The following is a 26,421-nucleotide window of genomic DNA, read 5'->3' as shown; positions in this document are numbered from 1 at the left end:
CATACACATGCCCACATTAATTTCATCACAATATGGCTCGACTTAGTGTTTTAATAAAGTTCAGATGCACCAGAATCATAAACTCATCATGTTTAACGACCCTTAACACACGTAAACATAAACATTGTTGAAATCAAGTCATGCCTAAATGCTATAGAAAGCAACTTGCACTGAACCAATACGTCTCACGTAGGCCTTCGTGTCTAAAGTGGTTTAAACTGCAAAATCATCTTCATCTGGACTGTTAGATGAAGGGCAGACCCCACGAAGAACTCTGAAAGGGCCTCTTGTTGCTTCAACTGGTTATCAAAGCTTTTTTTCCAATATGGTTGTACTGCCTTTTTGGAATTTGAACAATTACAAGGACACAATATCCCATAGTCCAGGAGGAAAATAGTCCTGCTAAGGCCAAAGATATTAGTGTCAATACAGAGCGTGCAATAAAAACAAGAGCCTGTTTGAACAATTTAGACAAACAAAGAAGTGAGCTCGAGCCGGGTCACAAAGAACCCCTGTGCCTCTGCAGACAGCAGGGGAGAGAGGGAAAGAGAGAGAGAACGAAAGAAAGAAGACCCTTTCGATTTGAAGTGTTTGTAACGAATGAACACGATGTAGCCAGTCCTTTAGCTCTGTCTCTAGCCAGAGATTAGTCCTCTGTCGTCAGAGTCAAAAAGAGCAAATATACAGGCAGCTCGTGTTCGCCCAAACACAGGCATGGGGGTATGAGCCCTGCAGGGGGGTGCGTGGGTTACTCACCCTCATCCCTAGCTGGCCTTCCTCGCCTTCCTGTCCCGGCAGCCCCATATCGCCCTGAGGGACACCAAACACACAGACAACTCATTTCAGCATACATTTGGGCTAACTTGACAGAGCATGTCACTTAATTAGGCTGAGGAATTATCAACAGTCCTAGGCTTTCTGTACGGTGAAATTAGGTTGTAGTTTATGCAAAACTAATACATTCATCTCTAAACAGACAGGTTGTGGAATTTTGGTCAAGCAGCACTCCCAGAAAATCATCTTACATTCCAGTAGTTTGGCATCAAACACTCTCTGCGGCTTATTGGTTATAGCTTAAAACACTTGTTGCTGGTTATTTGCGTTCGAGAAGGCTCACCTTCATACCAGGTTCTCCAGCAGGACCTAGATCCCCTTCTGGACCACGGGGACCCTGTGGAAAAAGGAGAACATGACTTGCGGTCAACTACGGACTGGGGAGATCTAGTTCAAGCAAAAGTTCTGCATTGTGGATGCAGCTGGTTTTGGACAGAGTAGATGAATGGCTGATATATATATACAGCCGCGGAAAAAATTAAGAGACCACTTCAAAATGATCAGTTTCTCTGGTTTTACTATTTATTGGTATGTGTTAAAGTAAAATGTACATTTTTGTTTTATTCTATAACCTACTGGCAACATTCCTACCAAATTTCAAATAAAAATATTGTCATTTAGATCATTTATTTGCAGAAAAATGACAATTGGTCAAAATAGCAAAAAAGATGCAGTGTCTTCAGATCTCGAATAATGCAAAGAAAACAAGCTCATATTCATTTTTAAACTACACAATACTAATGCTTTAACTTAGGAAGAGTTCAGAAATCAATATTTGGTGGAATAACCTTGATTTAAAATCACAACTTTCATGTGTCTTGGCATGCTCTCCACCAGTCTTTCACATTGCCGTTCGGTGACTTTATGCTACTCTTGGCACAAGAATTCAAGCAGCTCGGCTTCTTTTCATGGCTTGTGACCATCCATCTTCCTCTTGATCACATTTCAGAGGTTTTTTATGGGATTCAGGTCTCGAAATTGGGCTGGCCATGACAGGGTCCTGATCTGGTGGTACTCCATCCACACCTTTACTGGCCTGGCTGTGTGGCATGGAGCATTGCCCTGCTGGAAAAAACACTTCTCAGAGTTGGGGAACATTGTCAGAGCAAAAGGAAGCAAGTTTTTCTTCCGGGACAACGTTTAACTTTGCCTGGCTGAGGTTTGAAAAAGACCATAAGGATTGAAAAAAGCGGACTGGAGGTTCTTCTAAGTTCGTCTTTTCTGATGAGTCCTTCCTGTCCCGGCAGCCCCATATCGCCCTGAGGGACACCAAACAATTTTCAATTTTCAGCTTTGCCCAACACATGGTCGTCTGATGGTTAGACTGAGACCTGGAGAGGCCTACAAGCCACAGAGTCTTGCACCTACTGTGAAATTGGACTCATCAGAGAAGACGAACTTAGGGACCTCCAGTCAGCTTTGGTTCAATCCTTATGGTCTTTTACAAACCTCAGCCAGGCAAAGTACAACGTTGTCCCGGAAGAAAAACTTGCTTCCTTTTGCTCTGACAATGTTCCCCAACTCTGAGAAGTGTTTTTTCCAGCAGGGCAATGCTCCATGCCACACAGCCAGGCCAGTAAAGGTGTGGATGGAGTACCACCAGATCAGGACCCTGTCATTGCCAGCCCAATTTCGAGACCTGAATCCCATAAAAAAAACTCTGAAATGTGATCAAAAGGAAGATGGATGGTCACAAGCCATGAAAAGAAGCCGAGCTGCTTGAATTCTTGCGCCAGGAGTAGCATAAAGTCACCCAACTGCAATGTGAAAGACTGGTGGAGAGCATGTCAAGACACATGAAAGTTGTGATTTTAAATCAAGGTTATTCCACCAAATATTGATTTCTGAACTCTTCCTAAGTTAAAGCATTAGTATTGTGTAGTTTAAAAATGAATATGAGCTTGTTTTCTTTGCATTATTCGAGATCTGAAGACACTGCATCTTTTTTGCTATTTTGACCAATTGTCATTTTTCTGCAAATAAATAATCTAAATGACAATATTTTTATTTGAAATTTGGTAGGAATGTTGCCAGTAGGTTATAGAATGAAACAAAAATGTACATTTTACTTTAACACATACCAATAAATAGTAAAACCAGAGAAACTGATAATTTTGAAGTGGTCTCTTAATTTTTTCCGCGGCTGTATATATTTGTTGTGAGTGATTAAGGTTTGCCAAACCGCCAAAGTTAAAGGAAAAAGTATAAAAATGGCAAAAAGTATTCTTAGTGGCTTTACCCTGGTCTGAACACCTTGACCAAGAGTTTACTATCTGTGTTAAGGCTGACCCTTTTATGTATCCTTGGCACTAATGGTGTGGTACGGTATATGTTTGTATGTTCCTGACTATTTAGAGGTAGACTGAGAGAAGATCACTGTGATTGGCACCTCTGGGCCTTGTTCTCCATCAGGTCCGTCGTCCCCTGGCGGTCCTTTGGGGCCCTGTACGAGAACAACAAACAAAACGTCTGATCGTTGGACAGGTACATGTCAAAGACACTGTGTTACAACAAACCAGTTCAACAAGTACTTCGAGGCTTCTTCCACAGAGTAGGGTTGAAGACATTTCTGAAATGTGCTGAGTTGGCTCCATAATTTGGATTCAAGCATGCTGTTCTTGGAGCCCTTCAGATGCTGAAACCTGGAAAATAAACCAGCTTTTGTTTGTGTGTGCATGCTTGTTTATGTGTGTGTCTCTGCCCGCCTGTCTGTCAGAGTGTGTTTGTGTGCTTGCATGTGTGCTTGCATGTGCGTGTATGTGTGTGTGTTTGTGTGTGTGGTTTGTGTGTGTGTGTCTCTGCCCGCCCGTCTGCCAGAGTGTGTTTGTGTGCTTGCATGTGTGTGTGTGTGTGTGTGTGTGTGTGTGTGTCTGTGTGTCTGTGTGTGTGTGTATGTGTGTGTGTGTATGTGTGTGTCTGTGTGTGTGTGTGTGTGTGTGTGTGTGTGTGTGTGTGTGTGTGTGTGTGTGTGTGTGTGTGTGTGTGTGTTTATAAGGCTTAGAACTTTTTCCCCATAACATTCATGACAAACCAGTGTTGAGGACCCTGATGAAAACCATATTTAGTGCATGTGTTTGTGTGTGATTGTGTGTCTGTGTGTCCATATGTGTGTGTGTGTGTGTGGTTATGTGTTTGTGTCTGTGATTGTGTGTGCTCATGTGCATGTGCATGTGCATGTGCATGTGCATGTGTATGTGTGTGTGCATGTGTTCACACCATGGCTTACTGGAAAATCAGTAGAGCGTTATGCAACATGTGTTCCAGTATGTCTGCGGTTAAACTCGCCTGTGCTGATTAATGATTAGGGATAACGAAAACGAGTTTGCTCTCTGCTCCTGTGTCCATATGTGTATAGGCCACACTCGATTAGATCTGTCCCCGTGCTTGTTTCTATTTAAGTGTATGTGGATGAGACGTGAGAAAGACACAAGATGTAGTTGGGGGGGGGGGGGGGGGGGGGGGGGTTGTCCCCTCAGTGTCTGCTCGAGAACGGAAAAATGAGTCACTCCGCATCAAAGGGCTCCCGTCCCAATTACAGTGTTTGACAATGGACCCAGACTGCTGATTTAGTGAGCCGGCACCACACTGAGGTTGATTAGCCCAGCAGGCGGTTTAACAGAGCAGCCTAGGTGTTGACATGTTCCTTCTAGGGCAGGAAACTTACATCACACCAGGCGTATTTTTCACTCATTCATTTTGATGTATCACTGTGAGCTCGAGTTATGCTGTGTGTGTGTGCGTGGGGTTGACATTTCAGAAGTGGAAAATGAGCCTTGTCACCCTGTCTTTTGCACTCAGCACAGCCTTTACTGGAACCTAGTTCAAGAGTTGGGGATTCAGATGGAAAAAATGCTCAGGAGTGACAGAGAAAAATGCGGTCTTCTAGTAAATGCTTACCGCACTTCAAATAAACAGACACATCAGATGCAATAATGCTGGAACAGTACAAATGATTATGAGCTTGGCTGTGAGACAGCAAGGAATTCCAAAGTCAGCAACCTTCTGAAACTTAGTGCGACGCCAACACAACCCTACCACATAATCCTTGCAAATCCGAATCTTTGTTATAGGAGCAATGCACATTAGGAAAACTGTGTTTGTGTTTGACATTCTGTACAATAACAAATACACATGTTTAAAGTGTTTGCTGACAAACAGAATGAATATGACTCTCTACAACACCTTGGAGAGACCACTTTCATAAAGTAGAGCATCCATGAGTTATGATCTCAACTTTAAATACAGATCCAGAATCAGAGGAGATGATCACAGCATACACATAGAGATGTCATCAGAGAGTCCAGAGAGTGCAGTGTCATACTCACAGGTTCGCCATGGGCTCCTCTTTCTCCTGAGCTGCCTGCAATGCCTTGTTTACCCTGGGAAAGACAGAGCACTGTTAAAACCTCCTCATTAGGCACCCTCAGGTAAAGCTGGTGTTTATCAGCTAGATTCAGTGGTGGTTCGACAGATGTTTGATATATTTAAGTACTGCGTAGTGAGGGATGGAGGGGGTAACTTTCATTTTATACAGGATCCAAAAATGTGTGGCACAACTGCTGTGAACTGGTAAAGTTTATTCAAGTTAAGTTATCACATGGCCCATTGTATGCGTGCCAGTAAGGACGTACAAATCATTTTTTAACCAGTGATCCAAAACAGATACTATGCAAATCTTATTATCACTAAACGAGAGCTTGACACTGAGCAGAATCTCACGCTCAATAACCGTTCATTATGGAAATCAGATGCGGAGAGTCTGTTGGAGGCCTGGAGGCCAATTCTTTACACCTTATGGCAGGCTTAAGGGATTTATCAGCATAATGCTCTTAATATGTTTTTTGCCTCTATTTAATATCATTCCAAATAAAGCCTTTGAACAGCTTCCAGGGACCTATCTCCGCTCCCCTCTCTGTGGCTCCGGCTAATGGGATGTAAGCCCCTAATCTCTCAACACCAGGAGTTCCACTTGAACTGGACCTCGAGCTTTTCGCCTGTTTAGGTTTCATCCATCCCAAAAAAGGACAAGCTGGAAACAAAGCAGACACAGCAGAGGCCAGATTGGTCTTTATTTTTTTTCCTCTCTTTCTCTCTCTCTCTCTCTCTCTCTTTTTCTCTCTCTCTCAGTCTGTGTCTCTGTCTTTTCTTCTGGCCGCCTAGCAAGACTGAGGGTAGTAGAGCTTCCTGCTCCTGGTATTTTTATATGCCTCTTTCTGTCCCTATCTCTCATCAGCGTGTCTTTTCAGGAACACAGTCATCCTGAAGTTAAAAACCAGGCTTACATTTCCATCCAAATGTTTTGGACAGGCCTTATCTGTATTTGTATGAATTGATTGTAGCTAGTAACTGCAGGCAACTCAATAATACAGACAAGATGTAGGCGGACCCCGACTACTTCAGTGCCAAGTATTTGATCACACAAGCCAAAAACTGCCCATACGGTCTGTACTGGCCCACAGAGGAATGTTGTTGTTTGTGTCTCGAGGGAGCCACTGTACCGATTCCTCTGTTTTTATCTCTTTTCAGACAGTTTACTGTCCAAAACAGACTGCAACCATGGTGGCTTCAGAGTTGATTTACACAAAGTAGTGCTGTGACTTGGGACTTTTATCTAGTTACCTGCAGGGCCCACCTGAAGACACTCAATGCGGTATAAATCACAGCTGAATCACTGCACATGGGGTGTAATTAGACTTCCTGGTCTTCTTCAAACAAACAGTAAATCTTAGCCCTCTCTGATAGCTCTGAGTACCAAATACATGTCACTAAAATTAAATAAAGGCCGCTAGGTAAATAGGGCGTCTAATGGAGCATACTGACCATGGAATAAGACCATATATCTGGGTTCAGATGACATAATGATGGTGTAATCACAGTTCACAGCTAGGCTTTGAAATATCCTGCAGGACTCAAATGCAGCTGCAGGGCTTAGCCCATATAAAGCATTGAAATACAGCCTTGGCCTTGACTGAAGTCCCCTTTCCAACTTAGCATATTGCTTATGTTAACACTAGAGGGCGCTATAACTCCAGGGGACGAGTGGGAAAGCATGTCTGAGAGCGTGTGCAAGACGGACTGAGAGTGAGGGAGAAGGCAAGCAAGCAAACGAGGGGGGGGGGGGAATTGGGTCTTTTGGCCAGTTGGATGGGGGATCTCAGTGTTTGCTGATGGTTTCATTACATTGGTAAAGACATCCCACAGCTCAGGGACTGACCTGGTCTGATCAGGGGGAGTTAAAGACAATGCGTGAGTGTTGTTTCATCAAGGCCAGCCAGCGTTTAGGCCACCGTGACCTGAACGTCATGATATCCCCCACTGCCACCTGAAACTGAGCTTAGGAGTGCACTGGAGAGGAGCACGCAGGCTGAGGAGGAGGCACTGTTGCTGGGGGCTTTGGGTGTACCTTGGCCGGGGTACAGGGGCAGGTCAGTAGAGATGTGGGTTGGTTAGAGAGGGCAAGGAGATTGAGGTGGGGTAAACACAACGAGGATTGTCAACGGAGACAAATCTTTTTTGGAACACTGCATCTTGCTTGATGCGCCCACACCAGGTCTTGTGAACACACACTGCCAACACACACAACAGCAGCCACAAAGACATTAGCCTAGGCTGGGGCCCCAACAAGTGCACACAGGTATGTTAGTGTTCTTCTAATGTTGAGATTCTATGAGTCACACAACTGCGTCCACACCTGCGCCAAGACAATGGGTAAAAAAAAAAGGAAAAAAAAGAACAGCTGCGAAAGGTGGAGTCAGCAGCCAGCACACAGCTTGAATGAGGCGTCCCAACTAACAAGACTAATCTCTGCCAACTGTTGAAGGTAAGTGGAAAAGCTGGGTTCAGGTTGGTGTGAAGCCATAAGCTGTTTTGGCTGCTCTCTCTCTGTCCTCCACCACACACAGACACACACACACATAAACATACGCACACACTCACACACACACACACACAGACACACTGAGGTCAGAGAGTTCTAGTCTTGTAATTGGTGATATTTCAAAAAAACTATTTAAAGAATCACTGCTCGCAGCCATGTGATGACAATGGCAAGATATGTCTGAAAACATTTTCAAGAGGGACGGATTAAGAGCTCCAGAGTGGTACTTACAGGACTGCCATGCGGGCCTCTCTTCCCCGGGCTGCCAGCCTTGCCCTGTGAAAGCAGACAGTGTGAGAATAGAAGGCAATGAAACAGAAAGTAATGATGTTGTGTAGGTCAGGTACAGCGTGACCGTGGGACAGCTTGATTTCAGAGAGCAGCTCTTGTACTGCTCCTACAGCGAGGGGTTGAGTAGATGGGAGTGAGGTCACATTTTCCATAGCACACACAGGAATCACGCCAGATGTTTACAGATGCCTGCCTCACATGGAGGGAGGATTTGCATGATGAGTGCCGTGTCTGTGTGTGTGAACAATTGGCTCGGAGTCGATTTTTCATTAAGGAGCTATAAGCTCGAAGCTATACTGTGATATAATTTTTCCACTGCTCGTCTTCTTAAGTGAACCGTTTAAAAGATTCAACGAAGAATGTCAACTTGGTCTCCTCAACTCTTTAATCAGCTGAAGAAGCTTAAGCGCAAGGCTTTTGGAAGACCAGAAGAGTTTTACAGCTTCTGGATATCATTTTCGTCTGAAATTGCAGTTTTGTTCAGAGTACACTGGAAAAAGGTAACCGGAATTCCAGCTCCTGTTTCCTCTGTAACGCAACGGCCAAATAAAAGCACTGTGAATCATGGAAACTACAGCCTCCACTGGGAAACTAAAGAGTAAGCACCACTTCTGAACAAAAACACAGAGAGAGAGAAAGAAAAAATAGCAAGATAGAGAGTAAAAGAGAGAGAGAGAGAGAGAGAGAGAGAGAAAAGACTTTTTCCATTCTGTCGTCTTTTCATCCAAGACAAGAAGCTCTGTTCTCTTCAAGTAGTCTGTTACTGACTGACATGCCTCCAGTTTTCACACACGACAGCCAACATTTAATCGAGTTGGGGGTTTTAATCAAAAGCAGACATTTAAAGGGGTCTGGAAGGAATAAAACGGGAATTAAAACCTTTGCACTGCTCTTTTATAAGAACTTTGAAAATGTCAGGTTATAGCAGCCGTAGGCTCACCTTTTAATTCATACACCACACTACATGAAAAAAACTAAATGGAAAAACAGGCCATGTGCTAAAGGTATCAGAGCAGAGCTTTCTGTCTGTGCCTCCCACATTGGCGCATAAAGAGGACCAATTGGACCAGAGCGAACCGGAGTCCCATTGGGCCCTGACGCATCATTGTTGTAGTAAGTCAGGGGGAGAGTGCTGCTGAGGTCATGATGCCTTGTCATCTTTACTAGCCTCCAGTCCAAGACAGATGGACCCATTCAGGACCAAACACAGAACTATACACATTTAGAAAGACACACACACAATCAAACACAAAGACACACACACACACACACACACACAATCAAACACAATGACACACCCACACAGAAAGACTCACGAATAACACTTCGCGTGAGTTAAAAATAAAGCAGGCACGTTGTTGGGCCCTGAGGCTAAGCTTGGCCTTGTCCAGCTCGGTCTCCAGACAGTTGTATTCAGACAGGCGCAGAGTGCTGCAGAAGTCACTATGCTGTCTTGGCAGACGGGGAGTGTGTTGTGTGTCTGCCTCTCTCATTCTCCCTCTATTTCTCACAAACACACACGCACACGCACACGCACACGCACACGCACACGCACACGCACACGCACACGCACACGCACACACACACACACACACACACACACACACACAGTGAGAACAAACCAGGCGGAACTTACAATGAATCCAAATCCTCCTTTCTTCCCTGGATCCCCTCTTTCCCCCTGTGCAGGAAAGAACAGACAGGCGGAAAACACATTTACTCTCAGCACAACTCCACCATCCACCCCCCATCAGCACCCGACACAGACCCCCACAGCTTGGCTACTGCTAGGCTTCCACAGCTAGGCTGCCATAAATCTCCCCCTCCCCAGGCCAGCTTTCTCCACCTATCCCACCAATCAGTCAGCAATGGTGCAGACACCACCAGAAAGTGGAAAAGTACAAACACCCAGAGCAAAAGCTCTCTATTAGGGTGGTAGAGCGGTGTGTGTGTGTGTGTGTGTGTGTGTGTGTGTGTGTGTGTGTGTGTGTGTGTGTGTGTGTGTGTGTGTGTGTGTTTTAAACGGGCTGGGTGATTGTGCCGGGATGAGACGAGCCATAGAGAGAGGGAGGGAGAGAGGAAAGGAGGGAAGGAGCAGACATGGGGAAGGAGGGTTGACAGGTGAGAGAGGGGGAGAAGGATTTACCTTTATGCCCTCTGGCCCCGGCTCTCCCAGAGGACCGTCTGCACCTCTGGGGCCCTGGAGAGAAACAAACAAACAAACAAACAAACAAACACAAACACACACACACACACACACACACACACACACACACACACACACATATTTATATTCAGTTTATATATTAGACATACTGTACACATATGGTTATTAAATAACGTCATTATTCATACACACAGAACACAGAGGGGACAAGCAGACACGCACATACACACAGAAAGGAGCAAGATGGACAAGAAACACACACACACACACAAAACACACACACACACAGAAGCAGACATGCACCCCCCAAGGGAAGCTTACCTGAGTCCTATTCAGTACATAATAAAAATTCCATTAGCCCCCCCCCCACCACCACCATCAGCACAGATAGAAATACAGATACTCATTTCTGCAGGCAGCTGGCCTTTGATGTGCCCTCCTGTGGTTAGTCTGGCATCCAATGGGATACGTTGCTTTTTTTACGAACGTTTTTGTCTCTCTATCTCTTTCCTTTTTGCAGCAATCTCTCTCCTCTCCCTTCCCTCTATAGGTCACGCATTGTGAAAGGCTCCAGGGCCTCCTTCATTCTCACACATTCTGGGGTTCCCTTCGTGAAGAGGAGATGGCCATTTACTCACTTTCACTTCACTTTAACGCTTCTCTCACCATCTTTTTTTTCTCTTGGAACTTTTTAAATGCATATAGTGTCTTGCTTTTTCCCATCCTCTCTCTTTCTATATCTTTCTCTTTCTTTCTCTCTCTCTCTCTCTCTCTCTCTCTCTCTCTCTCTCGCAATCACACATACAATTAGGTAGACTCAGACTTCATCATTCCAAATCTAAACACATTTATTAATTCATTAATTCATGGAATCCTTCACTCATTCATTCATTCAGTCATTCATATAATGAAAAACACACTGACAAATGTCACTTATTCAGTCAGCACTACCGTCGGACACTAGCTGGACTCCCTTTATCACAGAGCTCTTCTTTCTATGTTGAGTGAAGAAAGCTGAAAGATAGAGAGGCAGACAGGCAGGTAGCCACTAGCTACTGGGGGCCAAAGCAAACGAGAGCAGAGCTACTGTTTTTCAGGCCAAACAAAACGAGCAGGAGCTAGGCGCAGATAAATCACAGCCCGAGAAGTTCCTTTTAAAAATAACCATCGTTGGACAACAAATCCACATATTTTCCTGGATTATGAGCATGAAAGCCTCATTCAGTGGCCTTAACGAGAGGAGCGCTAGCCAGGATTTTTAATTTTCCTGAAGAGTGGAAAAAGATCCTCTTTTCCATTCTGCAATATAAATTTGGCTCAGGGCTAGACTCGCTCTTCGCTTTATTTAAACAGGTTATAGTAAAACATTTACATAATACATCCCCATCAGCTTAGTAAACCGTGCCTGACATACTAGTGCCAGCACTGAAGCCCTCTGTTATTACAGCCTAATGTGCATTACAAGGCCTGGATTATATAAGTCCTTGGCTTGCTACTGTGAATCCTCAAGGTGTCGTGGAGTTCATAAAGTGCCTTACACTTTGGGCTGTTTCATATACGAGTGTGGCAGGTCAGGAGATACGTGTTTTGGTATTTATGCAGTAGTGAAGGTTATCAGGACACTGTCCGCAGATTGACTGAAGTGCCTTGGCAGGTGACATTTTACGATCAGGACCTGACTGATGGACTTAACAGCTTTGGCGTAAATGGACTGTTTATGACAGGGGCCTTTAGATATGGTGTGTTTATTCCCAGAATGCACCAGGCTTATCCCTTTGCCCTCTGCAGCCTGAAGGGGATCCAAATGAGAGAATGTCGTTATTTGCACAGATATAGTCACGACCCGAGTCTGGTGTGATTTAAGAACATGGCTTTGTTGCTATTGCTAAATCTGCTAAAATAAGCACATTAGGTTATTCTGTGAAACTGTTTCTTTTGTGTATCTATTGTTTAAACAAACAGTATTGGTCACACTTTCCTACATAGCCCATTAAGTACAGTGTTACATGCTTATTATAGAGGTTGCACAAGTGCATCATTTAACACATTGAGAACCCATTTCCTGAAAAACTTAAGTGCTCGATTGCTGAGTAGGGTGAAGTTTATGTGGGAGGTGTCTTTCATCAGTCAAAAGACCATGCAACCATAATGGGGTGGTCTCAGGCCATAGAGCTAAGCATCAAATTGATATGAGGATATGATATGAATCAATAAGTGATCTTATTGTGTTAATATATAGCAGCTGTTTTTTTTTGTAAATTCTGTGAAACCTGGTCATCATTTGTAAGCCTGACAAAAAAATGAAATTAGTCAAATTTCCTTGCATACATTTTTTAACAACATTAATTTGCCACATTAGTATATATGCCAAGTCTTCTGTTTTATTAAAGAACAATCGATCTATCCTTTTTTTGCTATCGCCATCCTTCCTGTTGTTTTCCAAGGGTTCTAACTGAAAACTGAGTGTGCTAGACGTTAATGTAGACACTCGAGAGGTGATGTAACTGCTCAAATACTCAAATGCTCGAGTACTCTGTGCAACTCCTAATGTGGAACAGAAACTGCTCTGAATTTAGCAATAAGCATAACATACCTGAACCTCAATAAGAATATGATTGGGCTGTTGCTAAGCATTCAGCATAACTTAACTTAAGCTTAATTAGAATACAGCCGCGGAAAAAAATAAGAGACCACTTCAAAATTATCAGTTTCTCTGGTTTTACTATTTATTTAAAAATAAAAAACACTTCTCAGAGTTGGAGAACATTGTCAGAGCAAAAGGAAGCAAGTTTTTCTTCCGGGACAACGTTGTACTTTGCCTGGCTGAGGTTTGTAAAAGACCATAAGGATTGAACCAAAGCGGACTGGAGGGTCTCCTAGTTCGTCTTCTCTGATGAGTCCAATTTTCAGCTTTGCCCAACACATGGTCGTCTGATGGTTAGGCGGAGACCTGGAGAGGCCTACAAGCCACAGAGTCTTGCACCTACTGTGAAATTGGACTCATCAGAGAAGACGAACTAGGAGACCCTCCAGTCGGCTTTGGTTCAATCCTTATGGTCTTTTACAAACCTCAGCCAGGCAAAGTACAACGTTGTCCCGGAAGAAAAACTTGCTTCCTTTTGCTCTGACAATGTTCCCCAACTCTGAGAAGTGTTTTTTCCAGCAGGGCAATGCTCCATGCCACACAGCCAGGCCAGTAAAGGTGTGGATGGAGTATCACCAGATCAGGACCCTGTCATGGCCAGCCCAATTTCGAGACCTGAATCCCATAAAAAAAACTCTGAAATGTGATCAAGAGGAAGATGGATGGTCACAAGCCATGAAAAGAAGCCGAGCTGCTTGAATTCTTGCGCCAGGAGTAGCATAAAGTCACCCAACGGCAATGTGAAAGACTGGTGGAGAGCATGCCAAGACACATGAAAGTTGTGATTTTAAATCAAGGTTATTCCACCAAATATTGATTTCTGAACTCTTCCTAAGTTAAAGCATTAGTATTGTGTAGTTTAAAAATGAATATGAGCTTGTTTTCTTTGCATTATTCGAGATCTGAAGACACTGCATCTTTTTTGCTATTTTGACCAATTGTCATTTTTCTGCAAATAAATGATCTAAATGACAATATTTTAATTTGAAATTTGGTAGGAATGTTGCCAGTAGGTTATAGAATAAAACTAAAATGTACATTTTACTTTAACACATACCAATAAATAGTAAAACCAGAGAAACTGATAATTTTGAAGTGGTCTCTTAATTTTTTCCGCGGCTATATAGTTGTGCTGTTGCTTAGCAATCAACATAATTTACCGTAACCTTAATTAGAATTTCATTGTGCTGTTACTTTTTTACCAGGGCAAAACAGTGTGGTGAAAAGAGCGCTATGAAGCCAGCCGTTAGCCACTTCCTTATCTAATTTGTCTTTGTTTTAAATCAGAGACAATTAGGAAGGGGAAGGCTGGTTTAAAGTGATTATGTTGTGTACAGGCACTGACCTCCAAATGGTTTAGCCTTATTACTGAGCACTGCTGTGTCAAACCACACCACACTGGAGTACCCATGAAGCAACACACATGTGTTTGTGAATGACAACAGCATTCCAGAGCGACTTGTCATGAGAACCACAATTAGCACTCAGCATTTTGCTTCTTCCTTTGCACTCCCCTGCTTGTCACACACAGAATGAGTTTTAATTGCCTGAAGAAGTCCAGAGCACATTGTCTTAACATGGTTATTCTTGGCAGAGGGTCACGGAAGCATGGCAAGGCAAACAGGAAATGATGCCACACACCTCTAATGTGCATGGTGAGGATTAGTGTAAACAACATAAATATGACATATATATGTGTGTGCTTGTGCGTGTGCGTGTATGTGTGTGTGTGTGTGTGTGTGTGTGTGTGTGTGTGTGTGTGTGTGTGTGCGTATGTTCATGTGTGTGTGCATATGTGTATGTGTGTGTTTGTGTGTTGGTGTTTGTGTGCGTGTATATGTGTGCAAGTGTGTGTGTGTGTGTGTGTGTGCGTGTGTGTGTGTGTGTGTGTGTGTGTGCTCGTAAGTGCTGCCATATGTTTCAAAGAGGAGAGAAAGCCTTCCAGCATAGCGTGAGTGTGTGTGCGGTAAGTGAAATATTTGCAAAAGGCTAGTGACGAGATGTGTTTGCTACCTAATGAGACTTCCAACGGCTGTATAAAAAAAAAAAAACATTTTTATAACAAAGCCCCAAACATCTTTCCCTAAAAGCTGTAAAACCTTCTTGTTCCTTTTGAAGCCCGTTAACACCACAGCTGCCCTGGCAGCTCCTTAGAGCAACAACACACACTTTGCATTAATTGGCACACGCACCGCATTTGTAAGCATCAAATTAAGTGAGTTTCAGGAAGCAGATTGTACTTGCAAAACCTTTCTCTCTCAAGGTGCTTGGAGTAAAACGTGATGGAGAACAAGGAAGAAGAAATTTGGATAGAGGCTACAGAAGAGGCTCGTGGAGGGCCCGAGACACGGAGAAGCCAGGTGCAAAACTGTCTGGGCACGCCAAGTTACTGGGTTAATGATCCACTCTCGCTGTCGCTCTCCCTATCCCTCTGTCTCCAGACGCTGGCGCGGCTGAAAGAGGGGGCTGCCAGGTGGACTGGCACAAGTGTGGAACACCACAGCGATCTGGGCATGGGGACGGAGCTGGCAGCAGGCGGGGGGGTTTACAACTCCCTGTACAGTAGAGTGCATTTAGGAGAGTCTGCCACTTCTGGTTGCGCCGCCCAAGAAAAACGAATGAATCTCTGTGATGCCCACTGCCCACTCCACTATTTGCTGCCAGAGACCACTTCCAGCAGGGGAAAGCAAATGGGTAAATATGCTTTAGCTCCGTGAATAAACATGCACATTCAGGGCCCCTGCTAGGTGTTAACTGTCTTTCCCAGTCTGCTTCCCTCCCTTCCTCTGTCTCTCTCTCTCTCTCTCTCTCTCTCTCTCTCTCTCTCTCTCTCTCACGCACACAAACACACGCACACACACGCGCGTGCGCGCACACGCACACGCCGAACACACGCATGACACACATGACACACACACACACACACACACACACACACACACACACACACACACGAATGTCTGAATGAATGTCAATGTATAAAGCTATGTGCAAATGTGGAAAGGCCGTGCACAAATGCAATGTGGTAAACTAGTGTAAATGTGGCCTCTGTCCCAGGCCTTGCACAGTGCACACTCTACATGCAGTACACTGTCATACCACCAGATGTCTCACCAGCATACCCTAAGTGATCGCTCCCAACTTGCGCCACCCCACCAACACACCCATAAACCCACATTGACAACCAAAAAAATAAAAACCTGATAATGAAACCCAAAGTCCCTAACACTTAACGGCCCTGCACATTGACCTGGGATCAGTTGTGCTAATATGAAACAGAAAACAGAGGAACATGGCTCATCAACAACCCCCATCACCTGAGCCCTTCGACCTCCATCTCTCTCTTCTCACATCATTTACTGACACACAGAGCAGAGGCAGATTGCCCTACGGGAGTGGGTTGAAGTGGGGGGCGGAGGGAGAAGAAGAAGGGTTCTCTTACCCTTCTGCCCTTTGGTCCTCGGATCCCCGCTGTTCCTCTCGGACCTGGTGGACCCTAAAAGCAGAGAGAGGGGAGTGGGGAATGAGGGGGGTTCCATTGCATCAAATATGCTCGCGATGAGTCACATCTAGCCTAATAGAGAAGGGCTCAAGGCCAAAGAGCCGGAACAGTTGGCGTGTGATTGTCACGGCCAATGAGCGAGGCAAGCAAGCAGGCAGATTGCCTTAGCGTTGCCAACAGAACACTAAACAGTATTTACATTGGGCTGACTCCGGCTCAGGAGTGTTGATCATTTATAAGGAGGCTTCCAGTCCAATTTAAATGTTTACAGAGTCCTACACCAGATGAGAATGGAAGAGAGGGCTACCAAAAAAAAAACGAGCAAATTGTTTACAGTAACCAAACAAATTCACAGTTCGACTGATTAAGGGAAAATGGGGTGGATTTCAAAGTTGTACCACAAACGATACAGAAGGGAAAATAGACTAACTCTAGTGTGCAATCAAAGTCTGAATGTTTACAACTATCTGACAAGAGAGATGGAGACGGAAAGAGGAGAGGAGAAAGAAAGAGTGGGAGAGAGAGAGAGAGAAAGAGAGTTAGATAGAGAGAAGGATATATAAAGAGAGAAAATCATTAATGTCACTGTGGAGAAGTGATGGAAGTTAGAGCCCTGCAGGCTTCCTTCGCCACATCATTCCAGAGCAGAGATGCAACAACAGGATACAGCAGAAACATTAGCGAGGAATGTAGACACTTTCCACAGTTACATTTGTCAGTTTTCCTCCACTTATCCGACTTGTGTTGTGTGCTGTGTGTTGTGTCTGTGTCGGTGTGTGCGCACGTTTATGTGTGTGAGTCTGATTGCATGTGTGGTATCCACACATGCTAATGTTGTCCATGTTCAGCAACATGTACTGTCTGAGTTAATAGGCGCCTGGAGAGTCTGACGGTGTGTCTGTTTACTGTCAAGCGGCACGCTGGAGACTCACCAGTGGTCCATGAGGACCAATTTCACCTGGACCTCCTGGTAAGCCTGGATACCCCTTAAACACAAACAAAACAAAGACAGGTGATATGGTTAGAGGGCAAGGGGAAGGTCCATACTATGCATGCAAAGGTACATATCCTCTGTATGCAAAACAGTTGACTTCATGAACAAAGTTCAAAGACTTCACTAACAAGGCCCAACTTGAACTTGAAGAGTGGATCTAAAGCCAATGCATGTGTTGTACAGACTCTAGAGTACATGCTGCTACTGTGACATTTGCAAGAAAACAGCGCAGGGGAAGATTTCCTCCCCTGTATTGAGAAGTGAAAGTCCAGAGCCGAATGTCAAACAGAACCTGCTGACAGAGTGCTTGGCTGTGTGCTGGCCTTCAACTCTTAGCAAACATGACAAAACAAAAGCCTGAACAAGAGCTGCTAGAACACTACTTACGCTTTCATGGTGAAAACCTTGAGGATGAAAAATGCAATGTGTGTACAAAGTGGACAGCACGTACACTCTGCATGTCATCAGTTTTGGGGGACTCCTTAAGCGATCTAAATGCTATCATTCTGCATTATATGCTCAGATGCATAATGCCATTATTCTTGGCCAGTACAATATAATACACTAAAATACATTTATACAATGATTCAGTAAATCAGAATTATGATCTAAATCATGATAAAATAATAGGAGTAATACTAATAATTAATAACATGAGCTAATCAACATTTGCAGAAGTGGGTCAGCACCTAATGAATGACAGGCTAAATGCATTAAGCATTTCAATTCAAATCAAGTACAGCTAGCCTAGCCCAAAGCACCATGCTCCTCTGACAGCTTCTCTGGGAGAGCCTGCTAGAGCAGCCCTTCTCCAGAAAAGGGACTTCCTCTCCAGAACAAACAGGTCTTCCCAGGGCCATCCCCCCCTGGCAGCTACGAACCGTGCCTTGGCAACTGCATTGCGGCCACAGACCTCTGCCGAGCCAGGGCAGGGGTGGAAACCCAGCTAGGAACCAGGCCTTGGAGACTGCAACGCGGCTACAGACCAGGGCAGGGGGGGGGGGGAAACCCAGAGAAGCCACAGACTAGGGGGCTCTCCTCAGCGCGCTTCAGGGGTGGTATGAGTGAGAGAGAGAGGGAGTCGGAGCTGTTCTGGGGCCAGTGCGGACAGGGCAGAAGACCAAAGCCACAAAGCTGTCCTCGAGAGTAATGGGGCAGAGAACACACACTGTAACATGGGAGCAATTATGGGAGGGCAGGGGACAAGAAAACAAGGGTGCTGACTGATGACCAATTATGAGAGAGAGAGAGAGAGAGGGAGAGAAAGAGAGAGGGGGAGAGGGAGAGGGAGAGGGAGAGGGAGAGAGAAAGAGAGCAGAGCCCGCTAAGAAACACGGGACTGGCAACAGAGGGATTTATGCATGTGTCTGATTTAAGGCTAGCTACAGTAAACACTCTGACCTAAAGCACTGAGGTCCAAACATGACACTTAACAAGCTGATAGAGACAGAGAGAAACACTTAGAATATATGAAATGCGGTAAAGTACACTAACATTTTGCAGAAACTTTCCAAAATACATAACAGATTTGCTGTTTGCAGCCTTGTGCAAAGAGATAGGGAACAGTCTCAGTAGTTCCTTAGATTGTATGCTGGAGAAGGCTATAGGGAGCTTTCTTAAATATTCCATGATTACAGAAGTCAGACATTTTGCATTGTATCCATGTATGTCACTTGAAGCCATGGTGCGTGTTTTTACTTGTAGGATGTTCACAGCACCCATCCGTGTAATACTTGCTGTACATAGTCACGTTTGATTTGAAGTGCACAAGTCTTGTGATTGGGGCGTGTGTGTGTGAGTATAAGCGTGTATAAGGACTGACTAGGCCAGGAAGAGTCCTCTGAAGTGTGTAAACTGTGTGCGTGAGTGTAAGCGTGTATAAGGACTGACTGGGCCAGGAAGAGTCCTCTGAAGTGTGTAAACTGTCCTCTGCTTGCCAAGCTACTTACCACTGTGCCTTTTTCTCCAGCTGGGCCCAAAGGACCTGCTGGACCACGGTCACCCTGGAAAGAAGACACACACAAAGGTAGCGAACCATTAGCATACAGTCTCAGCTTGGCACGTAAACTGTTTTAAGAGCGCACACACACACACACAGACACACAATGAGGAAAAGAAGGAGGAGCACGTCATGGCAAGATGGCGCATCAGGGCCCGAGGGACTCAGAGAAGACAAGACACCGCACATGCCATGACCCAGCAGTAAAGGCACGCACGACACTGCCTATAAAAAACCCTTTCTAACAGAGCTCTCTCCAGAAGATGGACATGTCTCCCATTCAGTGAACTCACACTATGCTGTTATCTTAATCCCTCTCCCTGTGCTTCTGTCAGGACTGTGCAGGTACATTCCAACACTTGAAGCATGCATGGGGGTGGGGGGGGGGGATGTGCTGTTCAAGAGTCTCTGTGTATTAGAAACAGCAGTTCGTACCACCGGCACATAATTGGATTAAAAGCAATACAGTTCATATATATGCTGAAAGGAATTCATGGTCCGTCATGGTGAGATTGCCAATGACAGATGAACAAGATAGGATCGGCAAAGGCAGCTACAGGTCGAGTGCTGTGCTGTGGGTCTGGGGAGGCTCAGGGTAGACTTCAGGTCACTGAAGAAGTGTGGGCACAGTGTTAGATAGCAGGACCATCACTTGCACTGAGGATTGCACCCTCCGCTGGTCTGGAGTAAGATGCTCAGTTTCCTCATATGAAAAGTCAGGCACAAAAAATTATATCTGACAGATAATAAAATTGAATCTGTCTGTGGTTTGATTACATTGGTGTCTACTCAGGGGGAGCATAGTGAATCTGGACCAAACCACAGTCGCAAGACAAGGAACAATGGGCCCTGACAGGGATTAGCTTTGGCTATTACATAAAGCAAATGTCAAACCGTCTGTGGGCTTTAGTTGCTACTCTAAATAGCGCCTTTAAAATCACTCGAGCAATGCGCCTCGGCCATGTTGTAATTGTAGTTCAGAGCTTAAGCAACAATGAAAGAAGAGCATTATTGTCACCTATTTTTCCAAGTCATTTTTGAACTTGGGGTTCACCCCAAGAAGCCCACAGGCTTACTCTCCCTGAGAGACTCAGCGAATGAGTCTACGCATGCAAAATGGGATCTGGCAACTGGGACGGACGCCTGCACACAATATTTTCATAGATTACTTTCACGCTGTTTTCAATAAAACATAACTAAAGCTCTGTTGAATTTAATGACTCTCATAATCCGTCCTTTGTTCGGCTGATCCAGTCAGGGCCCTGTTCCATGGTTGCAAAGCCATTTTGTTGCCAGCATGATCGAAACCAGCCAATGTTTCCAGTCCTCTGCTCCGGCAGTGGCAAATCGACATGCTGAGCTCCCCTCCAGGTCTTCACTGGGGTAGGACGGGTGGGAGCCAGTGAGTGACGCCATGGATGTGAGAGTCTTGCTGTCGCTTTGCTGATGTGTGAGTCATCTGTGTGTTGCTGAAATACTCTTCCTCAACTGTGTCCATCTACCCAAGTCCCAACCTCACAACTGCATCTTGTTCTATTTCTTATCATTTTGATTCACTGTAATGTTCAGTTCTCCACCTCCTCCATTATGTTCACCTGTCTTCATGCCTCCCTCATTTGATTCAATTCAATCTTGTATTGAGTGGTTATTTCAGTTACATTGCATTGCCTATTATAGTCTGCCTCCTGCTCCTATTTCTTTTCCCATTCCCCCCCCCCCCCCCCCCCCCCCTCTAATTTTCTTGCTCCCTACAGTTGTTTAACAGGGGGTAATTACATAGGGTGTACGTACTTGTTCAAATGTGCTTTACTGTACAAGAGTGTGTGTGTGTGTGTGTGTGTGTGTGTGTGTGTGTGTGTGTGTGTGTGTGTGTGTGTGTGTGTGCGCGTGTGTGTGTGTGTGAGAGAGAGATGTTAGCCCCTGGGTGATCTACTCTGACAGGATAATAACGGAGTAAAAGCCACTCTACCTTTTCACCAGGGACTCCGATCACCCCTTCCACTCCGATTAGGCCGAGCGGGCCCTGCATGAGAAGAGACAGGAGAGGAACAGAAGAGAGGACAGGGGTGGAATTAGAAGAAACCAATGGTGTCCACCCATTATGCATTATCCCCAAAAATGACTCAGGTGTTCTTGCACTGCTTCCGACCCCTAGTTGACATGAGGAATGCAAGCAAGCCATAGATTACAGTGCAACAGCAGTGTGAATTATGAGGACATTTTTTCCGTGTGCATCGTAAGTGGAGTTCTAGACATGTCACTATGCACAGTAAAAGTCACCGACTACAAAAAGGAAAGCAACCAGACAATCCAGTCATTCCAATGGAGTCAAAGCCCTGGGAGGTGAAGTCCTGCTCTGCTCAATTGGTGAGGAGTCGTCCGTCCGATCATCCATCTCCAGAAGCAATGTTGACACACACTGACTCTGCACGGGGCCATGACTCCCTCGTGCGCTGACATTAGTAACACCTCGGACAGACCCACCTAAGTTCAAAGACACAAACCCTCTTGACAGGTTCTCCAGTTCCCTAACAAGCTTAACTCATCATTACAAGAGACACTCATGGCTTCCTGACGAGCTCAGCTGTTTTACAGACAAGGCTACTATTACATTCAAATGATATATGTGTTCTCATGATAGACTTGATCATTCTGTCCAGTGAGACCCTTGACTAGCTTTATTTGTCAATCTTTGATTCATTTCCTGCTGTCTTTCTCCTTTAAAAACATTGCATTTTTCTATTGGCCCCCATGCTCCTTTCTTTTTTCCTTTTCATCTCCCTTTCTTTCTTTCTTTCTATCTCTCCCTCTCTCTCACATTCAAAAGGAGCTTTATTGGCGTGACCATAATGTTCTACAGTATTGCCAAAGCATTTGGCTTGGGGGTGTACACTGTATACACAAGATATTTCAAATACATCGCTCTCTCTTTCTCTTTCTCTCTCTCTGTCTCTCTCTCTCTCTCTTACTCTCATTCTCTCCCTCTTACTCTTGTTCTCTCTTCTCACATCATGTTCAACTGACATTTTCATTTAGGGTTGTTGGGCATGTCCAACTTTTCTTAAAATTTAATTTGGGCTTGTTAATTTACTGCAAAAGAGAGCTTTGTACTTTTTCAAACTCTGGCCTTGTAAAACGTAACTGAGAGTATAGGTGACCTGAGGGGATATAGAAGCCGCTCCACATTCATCAGCATAAAATCTCCCCGGCCAATTTTGACCTCATATCGGAAAACTGCTGTAAGAAAGAACTCTTTGTCGAGGCACAGAGCTTTACATTACAACTACATGCTTAACCTACATTCTGCCGAACATCCCACTACTTCCACTCCACCTCACTGACTCCAACACACTGGCATTTGACCATTAGGCCGAAACAACACTCTCTGACCTTCAACATGTAGTTATGGGTGTAAGATAAGGAAGAGAACAGTGGATAATGTAAATACAGGAATAAATGTAAAGGGCATAATTGCTTCCAGATCAGACGTCTGGAAAAAAAACGCTGCAACTTTGTCGGAATGCCAGACACCACAGAGCAGAGCAGAGCAGCGGCTGCGGCTGAGTGGAGCCCCCATGCACGCTGGGAAGGAGGAGGACTGGTAAACACATATCCCCTGCTCTTGGCTCGCCACCACCGCCGACGAGCCCGTTCGTCTGAGTGCCATGTTTCACTCTGGTACAAACACTTCTTTGGACATCACTGCGCTCATCCACGCTGCCATTTACAATTACCGATTGTCCACCCCCGTCCTTCTGTCCCAAACCCCCCACCCCACCCCCCACCCCTCTTTTCTCTGAAGGCTGTGTTCATCAGCTTAACAGAGAGCACATCTGCGTCGGTTTAAAAATAGAAAATGCCCAAAGCAGGCAGACTAGGCATCGGACAAACGGTTCCCTTCTAGACAACACTTCTGGTCATTATTAATTGGGGATGTGGAAGGGAGGGAGGGAGGAGGGGGGAGTTCCCAGACTCCTCCAAAGCCTTCCTGGAAAAGCGGATGGCGATGGCCACCACTAGCAAACTCCCTGGGCGTTGTGTGTGAAGATGTTAGAAGTGACGTAATATCCTCTGTTTTACAGCAAACATGATGACAATGGGAAACCTGAGCTGAATCATCATCCAAAGACCAGTAGTTTCTTAGCTCACGTCAAAAGACGTTTATTTACACAAATTGTTACACAGTCAGCTTACCTCACAGACTTTCAAATGTTTTACTTTTAAATTCTTTTTCATTTTAAACCTTCATGACTGCCAACCAGTAATATGAGTTGTACTGCATCTTGTTGTGCCATACGGTCTTTATTTACATGTGAACCCAAGAGCTACAGGCATGTAGGGCTTCAGACAGGCACTTGTTAGCACAGTCATATTAATTCTAAAGCACTCTGATTTGCCCTACACACGGCCTCTTTGTTACCCAGACTGCCTGTGGGCAGAGACGCACACAAAACCCCTCCACATGCAGAGAAGATCCCTTAATTAGAACGGGAAGTCGGACACGTGGTGTCATGCATTGGGGATGTACAGGAAACTCATCTGAGAGCTTGGTTTGTGATCAGACACCTTAAGTGTTCACCAAAGAGTGGATTTCAGCGCCATTCAGAAGGGCCAACACCAAGGCTGCGAGCGCCTGAGCTGACAATAACAGGGACTTAAAGGTGTGAAGGCGTGTGTGTGTGTGTGTGTGTTTGGGGGGATATGAAACATGTTTCTTTTTACTCTTTCATCTCTCTACTTTCCTTCCTTCCCTTCTGATTTCCTACGCTGTCCATACTGTTTTTTAGAGTTCTGTTCGAGACTGCTGCTGCAATCTTGAGAAGATCTTTTACACGAATGAGACTCATCAAGTTTATCAGCCCTCGACTAGAGTGGGTATTGAATCTCGATTGTTGTAAAATGCAAAGAGCTCTACCCAGGAGATAAACGGCTTGTTGTTTTACGGCTGGTGCCGGAGTGTACTTCGTCAAGTCTGGTTGCACACGATTTACCCATCTGGCCGACCGGGCAGGCCAACGTGCACCACACACAAGAAGGCCATGGATCTCTTCAGGGGTTTCATTTTCATCTCTGCCACAGTGGGTCATCAAACACGGAGCACTCAGTGACCATTTCCATGATGGTTAAATCACTGATAGGGGAAAAAAAAAGTCCAATAAAAGCAAGGATCAAAGGGCTTTTGGGTACCACTCTGAAAAGAGGCTTTGAAAAGTGACCTGTTGACAGCAACACATCCTAAAAATCCAGGGGGGGGGGGGTGGGGGGGCTTCCAAGCTGACCCACGGATAACCTGAGGAACACTGACAGTATCTTTCAGACAGTGCTCGCCTTATTTATTTGGAAAGTGATGTAATGGCATTCATTAGAGAGCCCCATATGGTCCACATGCCGTTTTCCTTTCCTTAAAACCAAGGGCCAGCAAGCCCTGCTAAGCTTCAAAGTGCCCAACAGGCTGTGGTGCTTTAATTCTTCACATGTGTGTGCTTGTACACTCGCACTACTGCCACACAAGGCCTAGCTAGCTGAGGCCTGTTGATCTGCAGTGTGCAAATATTATGATAAAGAAGCCTAGAGAAGCAAATAACATAAAAATTTTGCTTTTGCATACACAACTGAAGCAACATTACATTCACTATGTCTATTTCAGCAGTTTGTAATAGAGGGGGAGTATGTTACATGTAGTAACTGAAAGTCTGTTAAGTAAGAAATATGCAATTTACAGACTTGCATACCTATCACGATACTACTTCCTACAACAAAGGATTTCAACACATTCTACAAAGGCCTGCTCCCGTACCTATGGGAGATCTCTGATGTGTTAACTTGATGGAAAAAGACTACTATTCCCAGAGGCAAGGAAGCAAATAATGTTTTCTTTTTTTTATTACAAACACCATAGGAACTTGCAAGTACATAAAACAGATGACCTCACTCTCCCAATCTGAGGCCACCTCTCTCTCTCTCTCTCTCTCTCTCTCTCTCTCTCTCTCTCTCTCTCTCTCTCTCTCTCTCTCTCTCTCTCTCTCTCTCTCTCTCTCCCTCTCTCCCTCTCTCCCTCCCTCCCTCCCTCCCTCTAGATGCTGACTCTCGAGTTGTTTAACTGTTGCTTCATGAGTAATGAGAGGGCAGCAAATTCATGTCCAAATACTTGTCCGACTGAAACTGGGTCAAGAGCCCAGTGAAGACATCAAGCGAGGCTGATATTAAGTCATCTGGTTACATGCTTTCCCCCAGCCAGACGCCAGACCACAAACACACACACAGTCACACAAATAGGGCCCCAATTTCATAGAGCAACGAGCTGTGAGCTATGCATGTGACGTAATGATAGTCCGTCAATGGTCCAACTTCAAAGGAAGGGAGGTGTTGAGCAGAATTGTTATTTTCATGTATCCACTCATAGGACTAGAATAGCGGGAGGCCTTTGTGGTACAGGCGAAACAGCATATTCATTTGTGGGTGCCGCTGTTGAATTGAAGTCTATTAAGCCATCACATAAACAGGACTTCTGACGTGTCCTATGATGACAGTGATTTTCATTATAATATAAGTTGTTAAACGCTCATTGTGAAATGATTAAATGACATGTTGAACGGACAGTCAACACAGCACAGTCCAAACCACCAATGTGTATTTATTGCTGGTCTTTACATTATTTAACATAGGCCTATGGGCCTAATAAACATGGACTCAGATGAGTGGTAAATTTAGATGAGTGGTAAATGTTATGCTGTCAAATAATGTAGAGATAAGATTAGATGCGCTTGCCAGGCGTTGAAAACCAAGGTGCAGGTTACAATTCAAAGAAGGTAGTGGCAGAAGTCATGTCCAAGCAACGCCTCCCTTTATGCCCACAAAAGCGCTTAGGTTTGTGCACATGTTATGAAATGATCAAACAAGTCATGTAATGCCCTTCTTGGTTGCATGTCAGATCCTGTGGTGCACATCTATCAAATTAGGGCCCATAGGCTCCCACACACACACACACACACACACACACACACACACACACACACAAACACATGAAATCTCTCTTTAAAAAAGGGAGAGAAAGATAAAAGATAGGGGTTCTGTCCCTCCAGCAGGAGCCTGGCTACATTTCAGAGTTACTGT

At 44.8% G+C, this 26,421-nt stretch overlaps 1 protein-coding gene across 5 annotated transcripts in view; it reads right to left on the bottom strand.

The window, feature by feature from the left end:
• col24a1 (collagen type XXIV alpha 1 chain) overlaps positions 1-26,421 on the bottom strand; it is a 110,727-nt gene that overhangs the window by 21,749 nt on the left and 62,557 nt on the right. For all 5 annotated transcript variants that reach the window (XM_080860566.1, XM_080860562.1, XM_080860563.1 and 2 more), the window contains 11 exons: positions 21,278-21,331; positions 19,259-19,312; positions 17,248-17,301; positions 16,256-16,309; positions 10,149-10,202; positions 9,639-9,683; positions 7,943-7,987; positions 5,160-5,213; positions 3,224-3,277; positions 1,118-1,171; positions 757-810 (listed from right to left, as the gene is read on the bottom strand). In XM_080860566.1, the coding sequence (XP_080716692.1) occupies positions 757-810; positions 1,118-1,171; positions 3,224-3,277; positions 5,160-5,213; positions 7,943-7,987; positions 9,639-9,683; positions 10,149-10,202; positions 16,256-16,309; positions 17,248-17,301; positions 19,259-19,312; positions 21,278-21,331 (576 nt within the window). The remainder of the gene's footprint in view (positions 1-756; positions 811-1,117; positions 1,172-3,223; positions 3,278-5,159; positions 5,214-7,942; positions 7,988-9,638; positions 9,684-10,148; positions 10,203-16,255; positions 16,310-17,247; positions 17,302-19,258; positions 19,313-21,277; positions 21,332-26,421) is intronic.

This window comes from Sprattus sprattus (genome assembly GCF_963457725.1).
Source record: "Sprattus sprattus genome assembly, chromosome: 2".
NCBI classification, from domain to species: domain Eukaryota; kingdom Metazoa; phylum Chordata; class Actinopteri; order Clupeiformes; family Clupeidae; genus Sprattus; species Sprattus sprattus.
The sequence above is the reverse complement of the archived record's forward strand: the minus strand, read 5'-3'. Positions and strand labels throughout refer to the sequence as shown.